Source organism: Zootoca vivipara, chromosome 15, assembly GCF_965207765.1.
Source record: "Zootoca vivipara chromosome 15, rZooViv2.hap1.1, whole genome shotgun sequence".
NCBI lineage: Eukaryota > Metazoa > Chordata > Lepidosauria > Squamata > Lacertidae > Zootoca > Zootoca vivipara.
The window spans coordinates 5265123-5284105 of record NC_142598.1 but is presented as its reverse complement, the minus strand read 5'-3'; the positions used below and the strand labels follow the sequence as shown (position 1 = coordinate 5284105).

Here is an 18983-nt window from a genome sequence, read left to right as displayed (position 1 = left end):
GAGGTCTTTAAAGCAGAGGCTTTACAGGCATATGTCAAGAATGCTTTGATGGTGTTTCCTGCTCGGCAGGGGGTTGGACTGGATGGCCCTTGTGGTCTCTTCCAACTCTATGATTCTATGATTCTAAATAATCCTGAGTGTTGGGAATTATAGTTCTGTGAGAAACTACAGTTCCCAGGATCCTTTGGAGGAAGTTGTGACTGTTAAAGTGGTATGAATGTATTTTAAATGCATGGGGTGGTTGTTCCCCCCCCCCCCGACATTATTTATTTATTGCTGCTGCTGCTGCAAGCAAATATGTTGGAAGTTTTTGCATCCTCCACAGGGTCCTGGACCTAACACCATTCTGAGTATTTGGGTGGTGGTGGAGAATGATGTCTCTTACACACACACAAAGGGTAGGAAACTCTCCGAGAAAATTATGCAAAATGGCCTCCTTCCAGTGGGAGGAGTGGAGGAGGGTGGGGAAAGCCCAGAGCAGTCATGGGTTCAATCTAGTGTTATGGGTAGGGGACCACAGTCGTCTGAAGAACAGCAACAGAGTGTATGGCACAGTCTGGCCAATATGAAGCACCGAAATCTCAATTTCACCAGGGAAATCCCTGATATTAATATTTGTTGTTATTACTTTTATGCTACATTCACAGCACTTTACAAAAGTGTAAAAGGACTCCTTCCGGTTCTATTTAAATCAAAGGGACTTAATGGCAAGATGGGAGGACCAAGGAACTAGACCTCCAGCTTCCCTCTCTTAGCAATGTACGGTTCTCTCCTCCACAGGTTGGAGACGCAGCCCTGAATTCTCAGCTCTGTGACCTGCTTCTGTGTGAATACAACATCTACGTCCAAGCCATCAATTACCCTACTGTGCCTCGGGGGGAGGAGCTGCTGCGGCTGGCCCCCTCGCCCCATCACACGCCACCCATGATGGATTACTTTGTGGGTGAGTCACCAGGAACACATAATCTAGTCGGGACCGTGTTCCCTGTAATAAAGACTACAGTGGTACCTCGACTTACGAACGACTCGACAACCGAATTTTTCAACTTACGAACGGGGCAATGGCCGCGCGCTTACGAATTTCTCGACGTCCGAACAGAAACCACGGCAGTTTTAGATAGGTTTTTTTCGACTTTTTAGATGGGGTTGCTTTGACTTACAAATTTTTCCGTTTCCAATGCATTCCTATGGGAAATCGCGTTTCCAATGGCGCTTTTTGACTTACGAATTTTTCGACCTACGAAGGTGCCTTCGGAATGGATTAAATTCGTAAGTCGAGGCACCACTGTACTGTGTGGTTCTAGAGTAAAGGTAAAGGGGCCCCTGACCATCAGGTCCAGTCGTGTCCGACTCTGGGGTTGCGGCACTCATCTCGCTCTATAGGCCGAGGGAGCCAGCGTTTGTCCACAGACAGCTTCCAGGTCATGTGGCCACCATGACAAAGCTGCTTCTGGCGAACCAGAGCAGCGCACGGAAACGCCGTTTACCTTCCCGCCGGAGCGGTCCCTATTTATCTACTTGCACTTTGATGTGCTTTCGAACTGCTAGGTGGGCGGGAGCTGGGACCGAGCAATGGGAGCTCACCCCGTTGCAGAGATTCGAACCGCCAACCTTCTGATCAGCAAGCCCTAGACTCTGTGATTTAACCCACAGCGCCACCTGGTTCTAGAGTAGCAAACACTAGTAACGGTAGGCTTAGGAACATGCAGTTAGGAGTTATAAAAAGAAAACCCTGTTTGCTAGTTTTTAACCCCCCTCCAGAAAATGAAGCCGTTAACATAGAAATGGAAGCTGTGGCCTCATTCGTATATAATGCTAAGCCATAGTTGAGGACCTGCATCCCTTCTTCAGTACAGCTGTGAATAAACTAGGAAGCATTTGCTTCTGCTTTCAAATAACGATGGTTTGGTCAAAAAGCCAGAATTATATGCCAGTTTACAGGTGGATCATAACCCACAGCGGGTGGCGCTGTGGGTTAAAGCAGGGGTAGGCAACCTAAGGCCTGTGGGCCGGATGAAGCCCAATCGCCTTCTCAATCCGGCCCACGGACAGTCCAGGAATCAGCGTGTTTTTACATGAGCAGAATGTGTCCTTCTATTTAAAATGCATCTCTGGGTTATTTGGGGGGCATAGGAATTCGTTCGTATTTTTCTTCAAAATATAGTTCGGCCCACCACATGGTCTGAGGGATGGTGGACCGGCCCACGGCTGAAAAAGGTTGCTGACCCCTGGAGCTTGCCGATCAGAAGGTTGGCGGTTCGAATCCCCGCGACGGGGTGAGCTCCCGTTGCTCGGTCCCAAAGATCTAGGACAGATAAACGAAAGTACTTCTTTACATTACGCATAGTCAGTCTCCCAGGAAGCGATGGCCACCAACTTGGATGGCTTTAAAAGAGGATTAGACGTATTTATGGAGGAGGAAAGGGCTACCAGTGGCCACTAGCCACAATGGCTATGCTCTCTCTACCTCTGTAGTTGGAGGCAGCTATGCTTCTGAATGCCAATTGCTGCAAACTGCGAGAGGGGAGAGGGCTCTTGTTTGCAGACTTCCCACAGGTTGGCAACTGTGAGAACGGGATGCTGGACTAGAATGGCCTCTGGCCTGATCCATCAGGCTATTCTTAGTTACAATAGTTCAACAGCTCCAGGGGCATTGGTCCACAAGCCCCAGCTGCTGCTTAGCACAGACACCACCAATCAGCTGCCCATTATTCAACTTAGCAAAAAAATAAAAACATTAAAATGAAATTTGCCATTTGCATGGTTCGGCTACATTTAACCCCTCCTTCTTCCATTCCCTCTCCAGAGAAGCTCCTGGCAGCCTGGCAGGAGGTAGGGCTGCCTCTGCAGGCCGCAGTCTCCCCCGAGTGCAACTTCTGCCGCCGCCCGCTCCATTTTGCCCTCATGAGCGAGTGGGAGAGGGATTACTTCGGCAACATGGGCCCCCGCTACATCACTCTTTGCGCCTGAGGAGCCAGCCTCTGCACACATACACAGTCTTACTGGAAGAGACGCAAGGATGTCAACACTTGGCGCTGCCAAATGGAAAGAGGGTATCCGAGTGTAATAAAAAATATGCCACTGTCGCCTTCGCTGCCTCTCACAGTCATGGAATTTAAGTATCCAAATGGGCAGGGCTTCTCTAGGTGGCAAGAAGGCACAGGCCTCTACTTGCCACAGGGGTGGGGAACTGAGAGCCAAGGGGCTGAATGCAGCCCTCCAAGCCTATCTGCCCCCCAGACCATACTCTCCACCAGCCCTACTCTACACCTTCTTTGAGCATTTTTTTTTACTGAATGGAACATGTCCTCGAAGTCTCTTGCTCATCTGCAGACTTACACCAAAAATGGAGGAATAGGAATTTGTTTTCAGCACCAAAGTTGAGCTCAACATTCTTTCCATTCCAGGGTTCCTCCTAATATTTTGTTCTTGTTTGAATTTCAATAGCCTAATGTAGAAGAGGGTCAGGGAGGGGGTGAAGCCCTTTGGTTGGTGCTACCAAATTGGGAGTCAGAAATCTTTGCTGATTTACTACAAAATTTCCAGGAATCTCCAGATAAGCTCCTGATCTACCTCCTGCCCATACCTGACATAGGATTTGTCCACACTGACCTTTTGCCCTGTGCTTTCTAGGCACAGGTTTGCACTTTCCTGGCCCATGTCTGAATGTTTTCCCCAACCGCTAGCCATTTTGCTTGAGAAACCCATTCTTTAGGTGAAGGTCTTGTGTGAGTGCCTGGAGGCGGTTGGAGGATGGATGGCGGCTAACAGATTGAGGTTGAATCCTGACAAGACAGAAGTACTGTTTGTGGGGGACAGGAGGCTGGCAGGTGTGGAGGACTCCCTGGTCCTGAATGGGGTAACTGTGCCCCTGAAGGACCAGGTGCGCAGCCTGGGAGTCGTTCTGGACTCACAGCTGTCCATGGAGGCACAGGTCAATTCTGTGTCCAGGGCAGCTGTCTATCAGCTCCACCTGGTACGCAGGCTGAGACCTACCTGCCTGCAGATTGTCTTGCCAGAGTGGTGCATGCTCTGGTTATCTCCCGCTTGGACTACTGCAATGCGCTCTATGTGGGGCTACCTTTGAAGGTGACCCGGAAACTACAACTAATCCAGAATGCGGCGGCTAGACTGGTGACTGGGAGCGGCCGCCGAGACCACATAACACCGGTCTTGAAAGATCTACATTGGCTTCCAGTACGTTTCCGAGCACAGTTCAAAGTGTTGGTGCTGACCTTTAAAGCCCTAAACAGCCTTGGTCCCGTATACCTGAAGGAGCGTCTCCACCCCCATCGTTCTGCCCGGACACTGAGGTCCAGCTCCGAGGGCCTTCTGGCGGTTCCCTCATTGCGAGAAGCCAAGTTGCAGGGAACCAGGCAGAGGGCCTTCTCGGTGGTGGCGCCTGCCCTGTGGAACGCCCTCCCATCAGATGTCAAAAAGGAAAAGAGCTACCAGATTTTTAGAAGACATCTGAAGGCAGCCCTGTTTAGGGAGGCTTTTAATGTTTAACAAATTAGTGTATTTTAATGTTTCTGTTGGAAGCCGCCCAGAGTGGCTGGGGAAACCCAGCCAGATGGGCGGGGTATAAATAATAAATAATAATAATAATAATAATAATAATAATAATAATTATAATTATTATTATTTACCACTGAATTGGAGCAAATGGCAATTCAGGTTCTGCCCTTTAAGGCATGTGAGTAGTACCAGGGATGGTCAGCAGAGGGCTCCACTTTCCCTAAGCACACACATTGAAGGGGAAAGTTCCATGTCTTGCAATCCAAAAGACTGCCAGCGGGAATTTTCATGCATTATTCCCAGATAGAACAGCAAGATGCACCTTTTTGCCCCAAGGCAATCCTGTACAGGCAATATGAACTCATTTGTGCTAATCTGCAAAGCCTGGGCTTAATCCCTTTATCACCACAATAGCTGAAGCACTCAGGGCAGCTTACGCCACAGGGATCAGGATTGCCAAAAAACAATCCTGCCATTCCGCAGAATTAGAACCATTTCAATGTGCATAGGACCCCTGGCCTTAACCCCTGTTCAGCATCACCCAACTCTCTTTTCAGAGAACATAAGAATCCAACTTTCCCTTTTCCCACAGAGAAAACACTGCGGGATTTTCTTTTCGACATCTTTATTTTATCAAAAGTTAAAAAAATAAAAAATAAGATTCCCCCTGCCCCGAATAAGGATGAATCACCGCCCAGCAATTGCATCATTGGTATTACAGGGGTTTGTGGGGTTTGTGGGGAGGGCAGTTAAGGGAAAAGAACAACTTGCTGCAAGAGCACCTCTCCACCCAATGTTAAAGAGTTTGGTGGGCATGAATCCAGAAAATGCACATCACAAGTCAGGGCAGTCTGCGTGCGCATTCCCAAAGCTTGTGTTAGTCCTAGCACGTAAAACTGCTGATTTAATAAGAAAACCAATTAATTCTTCCTCTTTAAACAATGTTCCTGACTGCAGGGTCTGGCATCAAAGACCTCAAAACTCCCAGCATGCTCTGGTACAAAAGTAAGTTTCTACTGGCAGCCCAAAAAGATCCCACGGAAACTTTGGGCCTGACCTCTTTGACCCCCTGGCAATAAGCCTAGGCCTCACTCTGCCACAGAGGCTGCCTTCCCCTCTCTTCTTAGGCAGCGAGACATCCAGGATACTTTCCATTAGAAACCAACCCCTTCTTTTCCACTTAGGGGTCACGGCGCCTCTAATGTCCTCTCATTTCAGTTCTTCTCTCAATTCAAGGATTCCCCCGACTGGCCCACAGAAAGAAGTCACAGCGGGAGCGGGGATCTGACGGCTTCCCCAGAGGCCGGGCGCAGACGTAAAAGCGCCGCCCAGAGTTTGGTCCCGGCTTCTTCACTGTCCGCAGGACACAGGGCTCTCCATGGGCCTTGCAGTGAGGTGGGCGAGCAGGGCCTGGCAGCAGTGACTTCCACAGGGCAGCGGACTGGGTTGAACTAGAGGGAACAGAGCCTTTCCCACAATCCAGAGCTCCTCCATTGGCCATGCCCAGAGTGGGCTCCTCTCTCAAACTCCCAGCGCATGCCTGGGACCCACCAGCAAATTCCTCCACCCCATGCTCATCAGTGGTCCTTCCAGAAGCGTCAAGAGGAGGTTCCACCCCAGAATCTTCCGCTGTCCTCATTTTCATTACCGACTGGCAGTTGGCGCTGTTGGTGGTGGCCCTAGGCCTGCCGTTTCCAGCTTTGAAGAAGCTTCGCAAATCCCCTTGCCCCTTCTGCGGTGGGCCCACCCGTCTCTTCTTGGAACCCCCCGCAACACTTGGTTCCCTCCCGCCCCGTTTCTGCCCCCTCTCCTCTGGTAGGCTGGTCCGCTCCACTTTCACGAGGAAGTGATTGAGCTTCTGCTGGGTGCCAGCAAACTCGGGCAGGAAGCGGGTGCAGAGGGGTGGGCAGCGGGGCGCCCCCAGGCAGACACTCCTAAGCACCACCCACACAGGGCAGTGGTCGGAACCAAAGACGTCTGGCATGAGCTGGGCATCCTGTAGCTCTGACAATGCTAGTGCACGATCGGCCAGGATATAGTCAATGCGGGTGCCGTAGTTGAGCTGCCGGGACCCGGTTACGTTGCACCAGCAGGTGTAGGCGTCACTCTGACCAGGGTGCAGAAAACGGAACGTGTCGACAAAGCATTTCCCATCCTGGGAATCCTTGTCTGGCTCCCACAGGAAACTGTCCAGCCAGCGACGCCCAAGATGCTCCTGAAAGGATTCCTGCAGATGACAGTGGTGGAAGTGTTAAGGGCTATTATGCTCTCGGGGCATAATCCTAACATTTCCATAGTGCTTTCAAGTGCTGTCTATGCATTGGCTTCTTGTAACCCTTGCATCATCCTGAAACACAGGGGCAACTAACCTGCAGCCCTGCAGATGTCATTGGACGACGACTCACATCACCCCCAACTCTAGCCATGCCTATTTATTAATTTATTTAAAGAAGGTACCACTATAAGGGACCCAGGTGGCGCTGTGAGCTAAAACCACTGAGCCTAGGGCTTGCTGATCAGAAGGTCGGCGGTTCGAATCCCTGTGACGGGGTGAGCTCCCGTTGCTTGGTCCCAGCTCCTGCCAACCTAGCAGTTCGAAAGCACATCAAAATGCAAGTAGATAAATAGGAACCGCTATAGCGGGAAGGTAAATGGCGTTTCCATGTGCTGCTCTGGTTTGCCAGAAGCGGCTTTGTCATGCTAGCCACATGACCTGGAAGCTATACGCCGGCTCCCTCGGCCAATAATGCGAGATGAGCGCGCAACCCCAGAGTCGGTCACGACTGGACCTAATGGTCAGGGGTCCCTTTACCTTTAGGTACCACTATATACCGTTTTTCATCAGAAAATATCGCAAACTGGTTTGCAAATTCAATTCAGCACCTTTATTGGCATATATATAGCAATAAAATCATATAAACCATCTATACAAAATATAATTCTGAGACGTACAATGGAAAGGGGAGAGGGGAAAGGGATAGTGAGTCCTCGGAAGTCACTATTGTGTAGGCCCAACTGCCCCAGATTTGACTTCAAAAATTCTAGTCAAAAAGTGCACCATAGAATCATAGAATCATAGAATCATAGAATCATAGAGTTGGAAGAGACCACAAGGGCCATCCAGTCCAACCCCCTGCCAAGCAGGAAACACCATCAAAGCATTCCTGACAGATGGCTGTCAAGCCTCTGCTTAAAGACCTCCAAAGAAGGAGACTCCACCACACTCCTTGGCAGCAAATTCCACTGCCGAACAGCTCTTACTGTCAGGAAGTTCTTCCTAATGTTTAGGTGGAATTTTCTTTCTTGTAGTTTGAATCCGTTGCTCCGTGTCCGCTTCTCTGGAGCAGCAGAAAACAACCCTTCTCCCTCCTTTATATGACATCCTTTTATATATTTGAACATGGTTATCATATCACCCCTTAACCTTCTCTTCTCCAGGCTAAACATACCCAGCTCCCTAAGCCGTTCCTCATAAGGCATCGTTTCCAGGCCTTTGACCATTTTGGTTGCCCTCTTCTGGACACGTTCCAGCTTATCAGTATCCTTCTTGAACTGTGGTGCCCAGAACTGGACACAATACTCCAGGTGAGGTCTGACCAGAGCAGAATACAGTGGTACTATTACTTCCCTTGATCTAGATGCTATACTCCTATTGATGCAGCCCAGAATTGCATTGGCTTTTTTAGCTGCTGCATCACACTGCTGACTCATGTCAAGTTTGTGGTCAACCAAAACTCCTAGATCCTTTTCACATGTACTGCTCTCAAGCCAGGTGTCTCCCATCCTGTATCTGTGCCTTTCATTTTTTTTGCCCAAGTGTAGCACTTTACATTTCTCCTTGTTAAAATTCATCTTGTTTGCTTTGGCCCAGTTGTCTAATCTGTTAAGGTCATTCTGAAGTGTGATCCTGTCCTCTGGGGTGTTAGCCACCCCTCCCAACTTGGTGTCATCTGCAAACTTGCTCAGGATTCCCTCAAGCCCATCATCCAAGTCATTGATAAAGATGTTGAACAAGACTGGGCCCAAGACAGAACCCTGTGGCACCCCACTAGTCACTACTCTCCAGGATGAGGAGGAGCCATTGATGAGCACCCTTTGGGTTCGGTCAGTAATCCAGCTACAAATCCACTGAATGGTAGCATTGTCTAGCCCACATTTTACCAGCTTCTTTACAAGAATATCATGGGGCACCTTGTCAAAGGCCTTGCTGAAATCAAGATAGGCTACATCCACAGCGTTCCCTTCATCTACCAGGCTTGTAATTCTGTCAAAAAATGAGATCAGATTAGTCTGACATGACTTATTTTTCAGGAACCCATGCTGACTTTTAGTGATCACAGAGTTTCTTTCTAGGTGCTCACAGACTGTTTGCTTAATGATCTGCTCTAGAATCTTTCCTGGTATTGATGTCAGGCTGACTGGGCGGTAATTGTTTGGGTCCTCTCTTTTCCCCTTTTTGAAAATAGGGACAACATTTGCCCTCCTCCAGTCTGCTGGAACTTCGCCTGTTCTCCAGGAATTTTCAAAGATTATTGCCAGTGGTTCTGAAATCACCTCTGCCAGTTCTTTTAATACTCTTGGATGTAGTTCATCTGGCCCTGGAGACTTGAATACATCTAAACTAGCCAAGTATTCTTGTACTACCTCCTTACTTATTCTGGGCTGTGTTTCCCCTGCTGAATCATCTGCTCCATATTCTTCAGGTCGGGCGTTGTTTTCTTTCTTGGAGAAGACTGAGGCAAAGAAGGCATTGAGGAGTTCTGCCCTTTCTCTGTCCCCTGTTTGCATTTCACCATCTTCTCCTCTGAGTGACCCCACTGTTTCCTTGTTTTTCCTTTTGCTACGGACATACCCATAAAAGCCCTTTTTGTTGCTTTTAACCTCTCTGGCGAGCCTGAGTTCATTCTGTGCTTTAGCTTTTCTGACTTTGTCTCTACACGTGCTGGCTATATGTTTGAATTCCTCTCTGGAGATTTCCCCCCTTTTCCATTTTTTGTACATATCCCTTTTAAATCTTAACTCAGTCAAAAGTTCTTTAGATAGCCAGCCTGGCTTCTTTAGGCACCTTCCATGTTTCCGTCTCATTGGTATTGCCTGAAGTTGTGCTTTTAATATCTCCCTTTTAACAAACTCCCAACCATCATGAACTCCCTTCCCTTTTAGTATTACTGTCCATGGGATTTCACCCAGCGTTTCCCTAAGTTTTCTGAAGTCGGCTTTCTTAAAGTCTAGAATTTGGACCTTAGTATGCTTGGTTGCTCCTTTCCGCTGGATAATAAACTCCAGAAGAGCATGGTCACTCCCACCTAATGATCCTGCCACTTCTACCCCACTAACCAAGTCATCACTATTGGTTAGGACCAGATCTAAAATGGCTGATCCTCTTGTTGCTTCTCCCACTTTCTGGACAATGAAGTTGTCTGCAAGGCCAGTGAGGAATCTGTTCGACCTTATGCTCTTGGCTGAGTTTGACATCCAACAAATATCAGGATAGTTGAAATCCCCCATTACTACTATCTCACTTCCTTTGGAATGCTTGGCCATCTGTTCCAGGAAGGCATCATCTGTGTCCTCAGTTTGGCTTGGGGATCTATAGTAAACTCCCACAATGAGATCACTGTTGTTTTTCTCTCCCTTAATTTTGACCCAGATACTCTCAATTTGGCTTTGAAGTTTTAAATCCTGGATCTCTTCACAGGTATACATATCCCTAACATATAAAGCTACTCCTCCTCCTTTCCTGTTTGGTCTATTTCTCTTAAATAGATTGTATCCCTCTATTACTACATTCCAGTCATGAGACTCATCCCACCAGGTTTCAGTGATGCCTATTATGTCATATTTAGTTTGCTGTACCAAGAGCTCAAGTTCATCTTGTTTATTTCCCATGCTCTGTGCATTAGTATACAGACATTGAAGACCGTTGATCATTCCCCCATGTCTCTTATTTAAGGATATTTTCGTCCCACCACTAGGTCTGCATGCTGCTTGCTCCATTTGGTCCTTGACATTTGGATGATCATCTTCAGCATTTGATAGACTATCAACTCTAGTAAGTGCAGGAGAGTCATCGCTCAGCAGGAACTGGGTCACGAGTTGTTTATTGGAGGGGGCGCAGAGCCACAAAGAGGACACCTCGGGATCATCACGTAAGGAGTTAAAAAGAGGGCATTCCAGAATCATGTGGTGGTGTAAGGGGGAGACAGTATAGAGAGCCTCCCCCGTGCATCAGAAGTAGCGCCTCCCCAAGCAGTGATGAAAGCGAACACGCTGAGGAAGCCTATCAGGAAATGGAGGGAGAGGGCTGGGGCTCTGGCAGCATGGGAGAGACCCGGCTACACAGGAGGGAGGAAATAGAGGGGGAAAGGGGGGAGAAGGAAAACATGGAGCGCAGACCCTTTCCTCCGGTTCCGGAATTACGCAGAAGAAAGAGGGGAAGAAGGTTCACTGTCCCAAGACTCTTATGTTGGCGGAAGTCAAGGGGAGGGGCAGTGCCAGAATCTGCATCGGAATGAGCAGACATGATTTTACACACCTGTCTCACTGCAAATAGACTGCACTAATAAAAACTGTTTAAAAACCGGCATGCGGGACATCGTTACTCTAGAGTAGTCGCAAGAACCCCTGACAGGTGGTTTGCAAATAAGACTATGTAAAACAAAAATTAAAGTGTACCCGGAGAAGGTTCTCCACCCCCAGCCAGATGGGCAGGGTATAAATATTATTATTATTATTATTATTATTATTATTATTATTATTATTATTACGGTATTATTATTATTATTATGTGATAAATGAAGCATCCAACTCCACAACACAGAACTCCACTCGCGCAAAATCCACAACTATTAACCAAGTGTCCTGTAATGGTTAGAGTGTTGGACTATGACCTGAGAGACCAGGGTTTGAATCCCCACTCAGCCATGAAGCTCACCAGGAGACCTTGGGCCGGGCACCATCTTTTAGCCTAACCTACCTCACAGGGTTGTTGTGAGGATGGAATGGGGAGGAGGAGAACACCACCTTGAGCTCCTTGGAAGAAAAGGTGGCATATAAATGCAATAAATAAATAAATAAATAAATAATAAAGTAATAAACAAACGAACTATTAACACACCTGTACCTCAAATCACCCTACTGCGGCACACATTCACCCACACTCACATACTCCCCACCCTCACAGTCTTTCTTCCCTGGGTACAGGTAGGTAGCCGTGTTGGTCTGGGTCGAAGTAAAATAAAAAAATTCCTTCAGTAGCACCTTAAAGACCAACTAAGTTTTTATTTTGGTATGAGCTTTCGTGTGCATGGTATCTGAAGAAGTGTGCATGCACACGAAAGCTCATACCAAAATAAAAACTTAGTTGGTCTTTAAGGTGCTACTGAAGGAATTTTTTTATTTTTCTTCCCTGGGGTGGGTGAGGGAATCTGTCTCACTGTTCCTCACCCTCTAAGCCAGGCATCCCCAAACTGCGGCCCTCCAGATGTTTTGGCCTACAACTCCCATGATCCCTAGCTAACAGGACCAATGGTCAGGGAAGATGGGAATTGTAGTCCAAAACATCTGGAGGGCCGAAGTTTGGGGATGCCTGCTCTAAGCACACCTTGCAGACTTCATGATCCCCAAAGACCTTGGGAAGGGCTGGGCTCAGTGGCATAGCTTCTGCTTTGCATGCAGAAGGGTCCCAGGCTCAACCCCCAACATCTCAAGGTAGGTTGGGCTGGGAAGGTCTCCGTCTGAATGCCCTCGGTCTGAAACCAGAGCTGCAGCTAGTCTGTGATGAAAATGCTGAACTAGTTGGACCAAGGATCTGACTCAGAGTAAGGCAGCATCCTATTTGTCAGGACTCCCCACCCAACTCTGTGCATGCCTATGAGAAACAGATTTGCTGCTGCTGCAGCAGCAGCAGCACTACCAGGCCCTGTACTGTAAAGAGTAAAGGCAGCTGCCTGAAAGTGGGCAGCTTGCTCACCAGATCTCCCGGGTCACAGTGGTCAATAGGCTTGTGTGCTGTGTTGATGTCCCCCAGGATGACCACATGGCTAGACGGAGAGAGGAAATGTGCATGAGTCGCAAGGCAAAGAGGCAAGACAGCGAGACCCCATTCATCCCAAACAGTCCTGACTCCATAGAACAGGCACCCCCAAACTTCGGCCCTCCAGATGTTTTGGACTACAATTCCCATCTTCCCCGACCACTGGTCCTGTTAGCTAGGGATCATGGGAGTTGTCGGCCAAAACATCTGGTGGGCCGCAGTTTGGGGATGCCTGCCATAGAAGGACGGTGGACTAGAAGCTGGCTTGGACAGGGAAGGGATAACAGCTGAGGCAATGAAATATCATCAGCACCATTCATATAGGGCTCTTTGGCTTTCCCAAGGTTCCTCACATGTATTAGCAGCAATTCTTACAGCAGTCATGCATGGCACAGCTCAGTATTCTTCCCACATTGGAGATGAGGGTGGAGGTAGAGACAACAGAGGCTAGACCCAGGGGTAGCTGATCTGCTGACTTCCAGCTGCTGCTGTACTACAACTCCATCATCCCTGATCATTCGCCAGGCTGGCTGGAGCTGGAGTTTCAATGACTTCTTGAGGACACCATGTTGGCATCCCCTCTGGGGGATAGCCAATTGAGTTTGGGGCACTCACCAGGAGTTTCACAGCTTCGTCCTTTACAACAGTGCAATGCCTGGAGGCCCCAGTCCTGCCACTCCCCACCTGGCCTGGGCGGGGCCTGAGGCCTATAAGAACTGCTGCTGCTACCAGCCAGGAGGACTCCCCTGCTCAGCGCCTGGAGGCCCCAGTCCTGCCACTCACCATCTGGCCCAGGGCGGGGCCTGATGGGCTTTATAAAGGACTCTTGCCGCCGCCGCTGCTGGGCAGAGAGGGCTCCATTTTGTTTTGTTTTGTTTTGTTTAAATTCCTGTTATTTTTTACCTATGTTATTTTAAACTGCATTAAGGATGTATTCTTAGTTTTAGATTTTGATTTAAGTCGAAATTGTTTTCTATTCGGTTGTGTATTTTTTGATGTGGTTTATGTATTGTTTGTGACTTTTGTAATTGTGCTATTGCTGTATTGTTTTGATATTCGACTGGAAGCCGCCCGGAGTGGCTGGGGAGACTCAGCCAGATGGGCGGGGTACAAATAAAAAAAGTATTATTATTATTATTATTATTATTATTATTATTATTATTATTATCTCATGCAAACTTAACTAGGGCAACCTTTGCATGCTTGCTCTGGAATAAATATCACTGAACTCAGTGGGGCTCACTGATGTGGCTCCCTCCAGCTGTTTTGCTCTAACTACTCCACCAGTGCTGCTAGCTGTGGCTGATGGGAGTTGGAGTCCAAAACACTGGAAGGGACTCTGAGCACCAAAGGCTTGACTAGGGAGTAAGCCCCAGAATAAGCATGTCTAGGACTGCGCTGAGCCAACAAGAGGAGTGAGTGACACATACCCTCCAGCTCTGAGAAGTGCCTTGGCCCGAGCTTGCAAGAGGCGATAGAAACGCAGCTTGAAGTCCCCACGCTCTGGCTTTTCAGGGTCTGCACGAGGGCAGTACACATTGATGACTGTCAACGTGGTCTCCTGCTGTTCTGAAGTGCTGCAGTAAAAGGACAAAGCACATCAATGCTGTCGCACTTCAGTTACTAATGGCTCAAACTCCCCAATTCATGGCTGGCTAGGACAGCTATAGACACAGACCCATTAACATCTTCACAACAGGTTTAGGCAATTCCACTATCAAGGCTGAGGATGCTCAGGCAATTCCACTATCAAGGCTGAGGATGCTCAGGAAATTTATACAAGCCCTGTATAAATTTATGCTTAAGGGTTAGATCTCAGTTGGGCATTTCTTGGCTCACACTCTTAAGACTGCAATTTTCTCGACTACAACAGCTGTCAGTTACCAAGCATTGTCATTGGCCAATGGCAATAACAGGAACTTTCTGCAGACCCTCCCACTCCACCCCACCCCTTCCTGTTCCTACCGAATACGGTGACGGGTGATCACAGCCCGGCCCTCACTGTCCAATGCCTGTAGCTCCTCAGTTGTGAAGCCCTCTGTCTCTCCATAGTAACCAACTGCGCCATCGTGCTTAGCAAACAGCCCAGACAGGCCTTCTTCAGCTGCCTCTGGGGTGGCGCTGACCTTGCAGAACGTTGCAACACCTGGAAGACAGAGAGAGACTGAAAACAGTTTGTTCTGGGCTCTCAAAGTGGGCGATAAAGCTACCTATTTGATCCAAGATACAAGAGAAAGAAACAAATTGAAACCTCTGTACCTTACAGAGGTAAGGCACATCACTTTGTACATCACTTTGTGGGGTTTATTTAAAAAAATCAAGTGGGATACAAATTATATGCAATAAAATAAAATAAATAATGGTGGTTTGATTGGCGGTAAAAAGCAGGGGATATTTTTCAGGGAGGGAGGCAAATCGATGCCATTTGAAAGTGACAGATGAAGTCGCCACTTAAGACACAGCTACAGGAGTATGTCGAGACCTGAGAGGTGGCTGATCCCCTTTGCTACTGTCCACTAACCTGAATAGCCATTGCGGGTGCGACTGAAGCTGAAATAAGAGTTATAGCCCTCCACTATTGCCAATGGCTCCTCCAGCAGGTCCCCTGAGAACAAAACAGAATTTGGAAAGCCATCAGGCTGGAGACATGGCACCAGAATTTTTTTTTTTTAATGTCACACTCTTCTTTGCTTTTGTTGTCTTTTTCCTAATGTGCAAAAGGTTACAGGTTCGCCCAGCAATGTGGTCACAGCAATGCAGGTTCACTCAGCAATGTAGCTTACCCAGATTTTTTTTGCAGGGTGTGTGTGTGATTTTTAATGGAGGTCTTCCACCAACACTGTAAAAGATTTGCCCCTTCCTCTTTTGACTCCTCGCTCTCCCTTGCTTTACTCCTAGAGCAGAGGTGGAGGAATTTGCAGCCACCCAGGTGTTGTTGGACTGCAACTCCCATCAGCCCCAGCCAGCCTAAATCAATGGTCAGGGATTAATGGAACTGTAGTCCAACCACATGGAAGGGCCACAGGCTTCTCATCCAATCCTAGGCAAAGGGTACCCCTTTCCCAAATGTTTATCTCAAGGAGGGAAATATATCTCACCATGTTGCAGCCCTGCATCGTGCCCCTTTGCCTCTCATCTGTAGTTGGCACTGCCTTTCCCACTTATAAATGTTGGAGGGGTGTCAGACATGTCTTTTTAACCCATTCTGCTACCTGTCCCACACCCAATTTCAGGTTACCAAAACACAACTGTAAGAGGAAAGTAGGAACAGATGCCCAACGTTGAGCAATCTTACTTTTGATAATGAAACAAGGAATCTTCACCGTGACCCCTTGTGAGCTGGGGACAGATGGAAAGAGGCACAAGATTCTGCCTTACCCCAAAATATAGTTTCTTTACTCATCATGGATGGAGGGGGGGAAATAACGGGGAGTAATTCTACTTGTGAAGTTTATCACACCTTATGCACTTGTAAGGTCCTTGCGGCAGGGACCCCATATCTTTATCTGCCACAGACCCTGTGTTTTGTTTGTTTGTTGGACCAATGCCAGTTGCTTCCTTGTAAGCTAATGATGGGGATCCACTGGCACTGCTGTAGATGCTGCTGGACTTCGAAGTTCCATCACCCCTGACCTCCGGCTGTGCTACCTACCTGGGGCTGACGAGTGTTGTAGCTCTTATTATTATTTATTAAACTTATATACCACCCTTCACCCAAAGATCTCAGGGTAGTTAACAGCATAAAAACAAAGGACACATAACATAACAACAGATCATGTTATGTATGGAGGTAATTTTTACCTGTTTTACTATTTTAACTTTTGTAGTTTTTAAAGTAGGGTTGTAAATTTGTCTTTACTGTTTTATCTTTTTTGGTAAACTGCTTTGAGGGGGGTTTTATAGTAAAGTGGTGTAGTAATTTCATGGGAAAATTAAAAGCAATACCTCCTCCCGCGCCCACAACTGAACAACAACAGCAACACTGTCGTCTAGAGCAGGTACATCAGATTAATGAATTGTTTAAGATAGATAGGAAAAATGGCTTTGCAGAACAGAAGTCTCAGTTTACCAAACACTTATTAGATACAAATATCTACTACCGGTATCAAATATGTACAAACTGCTGTTGGAGTGGGAAACTAAAGAGAAATTTGTGAAATCGAGCATTATTAGGTGCGCACAAGATGTGGGTCACAATATTGACTATGAATTATGGGGAAAGTTGTGGAAAACAAATATGAATTTTATAGCATGTTATGCGATAAAAGAAAATATGATGAAAATGGCCCACAGATGGTATTTAGCACCCACCAGATTGGCAAAAATGTCTAAAAAAGAAAAAGGTATACGTTGGAAGTGTAATGAAATTGAGAGATCTTTTATTCACATGTGGTGGTCCTGTAAAATATTTAAGGAATATTTGGAAACTATATATAACGAATTTAAAAGATACTTTAAAAAAAAGCTTTCCCAAAAACACCCACGATTCTTCTCTTGAGGATGGTAAAAATGGAGGTCCAAAAACCCAAAAGAGTTTATTACTATACGCTACCACTGCAGCTAGAACATTATTGGCACAAAGGTGGAGAACAAGCATAGTACCCACTAAGGAAGAATGGCAGTGAAAAATGTTTGAATACGCTGAACTGGCTGGTCTGACGAACAGGATAAGAGAAAACAAAGATAAGAAATATAAGGAGGAATGGACGCTTATTGGCTATTTCAAGAACCAGTATAGAGAAATACAAAGATTAGCAGGTCTCGTGTAGATCCAGCAGAGTTGAAATTGATAAGAGTATTTAATAGATAACAAATTGGATGATTTAAAAGATGGGGAATACGCAGAGTAGTAGAAAAGCAAAGGCACCAGGAAAAGTGTGGAAGGGAAGTCATGTGGTATATACTGTACTGCAGGGACATCCAACTCCCAATAGACTGCAATCTACTCACAGTACAAAAAACTGGCAGTGATCTACCCATTGTTGTTTGATGGATCAAAGTTGTTTTGTTTTTGCTTTTTTAGGAAACAAATTAATGAATGGAACTGAATATATGAATGAATGAAACTGAATCAGCATTGCGATATACACAGAACATAATACCGTAAAAAGTCGATTATATAAAACACACAGTTGAGGGTCCTGAATCCACAGTCAAATAGTGGACCTTAATCTGATGGTCCACTTTTTTTTGTTAGGAAGCAAAAGTTGCTGAGCTTTTTTTGGAAATGCAAAGTTGTTCAGCTTTTCTTAGGAAGCCAGAGTGGTTGAGCTTTTTTTAATTCTTATTTGGTGGGGAAGGAGATCCCTGAGGGACCAGAGATCTACCAGGAACACCCCATGATCTACCAGTAGATCGCGATCTACCTGTTGGATGTGCCTGCTGTACTGTATATACATGCTGCATTTGGTGGGACAGGGGGGTGAACAGGAAGAGGTTAAATATGTTGTTCCTGTTTTTGAAAATGCAATTTTTTATTTTTATATACAGCAACCCTCCTCCTACATGTCGTTGAACTACAACTCCCATCATCCCTAGCTAGCAGGACCAGTGGTCAGGGATGATGGGAGCTGTAGTCCAACAAGAGATGGAGGATTTCCCCCCTCCCCCATCTAGTCTGGAGGAACACGCGTTCTCCATCAATGGTTCACGTCAGAACTGTCTCCACCCCGCCTGCCAGCCCTCATCCCCCGCCATGTCATGACATAAATCTTTACAAGGCAGCCGGCGCCCTACACGTTCACCCCCCCGCTCTGGACTGCTTATGCACGTGTGAACGGACGCTCCTCGCCTCGACTCACGGGTGACCTTGGTCTCTTGCAGGCAGATGACATCCGCCTCCAGGGAGTCCAGGAGCGGCTTCAACCCCGCGGGTCCCAACCCAGCCCGGAGCCCGTTGACGTTCCAGCTCGCAAGCCTCATCCCCACCTCAGGGGCGAGGAAAGGGACCGGGAGACTCTGCGGAACGTCATTTCCGGCCGCCAAGGCGAGGCGTTTGAAAAAGCTCGCAGAACCTCACTTCCGGTTTTGAACGGAAACGCCCCTTGTCTGGGAGAGGGAAGATTCAAGCTGTCGTCATTTATATTATATTATATCCCCTCCATTTTACGTTGTTGTTGTTTATTAAATTTAACTACAGCCCTTCATCCGAGGATCACAGGGCGGCTTCATAACACGTTAATAACCAAACCCTCTCCCCGCACAGTATTATTATTTCATATTTGCATCCCGCTAACAAACAAATGTTGAGCTCCAAAGCGGTTCAAAAAAAAATCACAATGCAACAAACGTCGCTGTACTACCCGTACTTTGAAGTGACAGCAAAAGACGGTTGCTTTGCTCCTCCTCGGGTGTTGGAAGAGGCAACGCAATGACTTTAAGCGTGTTCCTTTTCAAAGTAAATAGGGTTGTGCCAAGAGCCGCCCCGAAG

General features: G+C 47.2%; 2 protein-coding genes across 6 annotated transcripts in view; one reads left to right on the top strand and one right to left on the bottom strand.

Annotated features, from left to right (window-relative positions):
• ALAS2 (5'-aminolevulinate synthase 2) overlaps positions 1-3086 on the top strand; it is a 29252-nt gene extending 26166 nt beyond the window's left edge. For all 4 annotated transcript variants that reach the window (XM_088658596.1, XM_060268745.2, XM_060268747.2 and 1 more), the window contains 2 exons: positions 781-943; positions 2807-3086. In XM_088658596.1, the coding sequence (XP_088514722.1) occupies positions 781-943; positions 2807-2970 (327 nt within the window). In that variant the 3' untranslated portion in view covers positions 2971-3086. The remainder of the gene's footprint in view (positions 1-780; positions 944-2806) is intronic.
• A 2040-nt stretch (positions 3087-5126) lies between these two features.
• On the bottom strand, positions 5127-18626 carry APEX2 (apurinic/apyrimidinic endodeoxyribonuclease 2). 2 transcript variants are annotated; one of them, XM_060268803.2, is made up of 6 exons: positions 18355-18626; positions 15075-15158; positions 14519-14699; positions 13984-14130; positions 12491-12560; positions 5127-6745 (listed from the first exon to the last, which is right to left on the bottom strand). In XM_060268803.2, the coding sequence occupies exons 1-6, from the start codon at positions 18473-18475 to the stop codon at positions 5750-5752; spliced, it is 1599 nt and encodes a 532-aa protein (XP_060124786.2). In that variant the 5' UTR covers positions 18476-18626; the 3' UTR covers positions 5127-5749. The 2 variants fall into 2 exon arrangements, with proteins under 2 accessions (XP_060124786.2, XP_088514723.1); XM_088658597.1 differs by lacking the exon at positions 15075-15158.
• Positions 18627-18983: the final 357 nt, after the last annotated feature.

Excerpts from the sequence above, each read along its gene's own strand:
- APEX2 (XM_060268803.2), bottom strand. The coding sequence starts at position 18,475 with ATGAGGCTTGCGAGCTGGAACGTCAACGGGCTCCGGGCTGGGTTGGGA. Across the intron at positions 15,159-18,354 it reads GCAAGAGACCAAGGTCACCC|GGGACCTGCTGGAGGAGCCA; the intron begins GTGAGTCGAGGC and ends TTTTGTTCTCAG. Across the intron at positions 14,131-14,518 it reads ATCACCCGTCACCGTATTCG|CACTTCAGAACAGCAGGAGA; the intron begins GTAGGAACAGGA and ends CTTTTACTGCAG.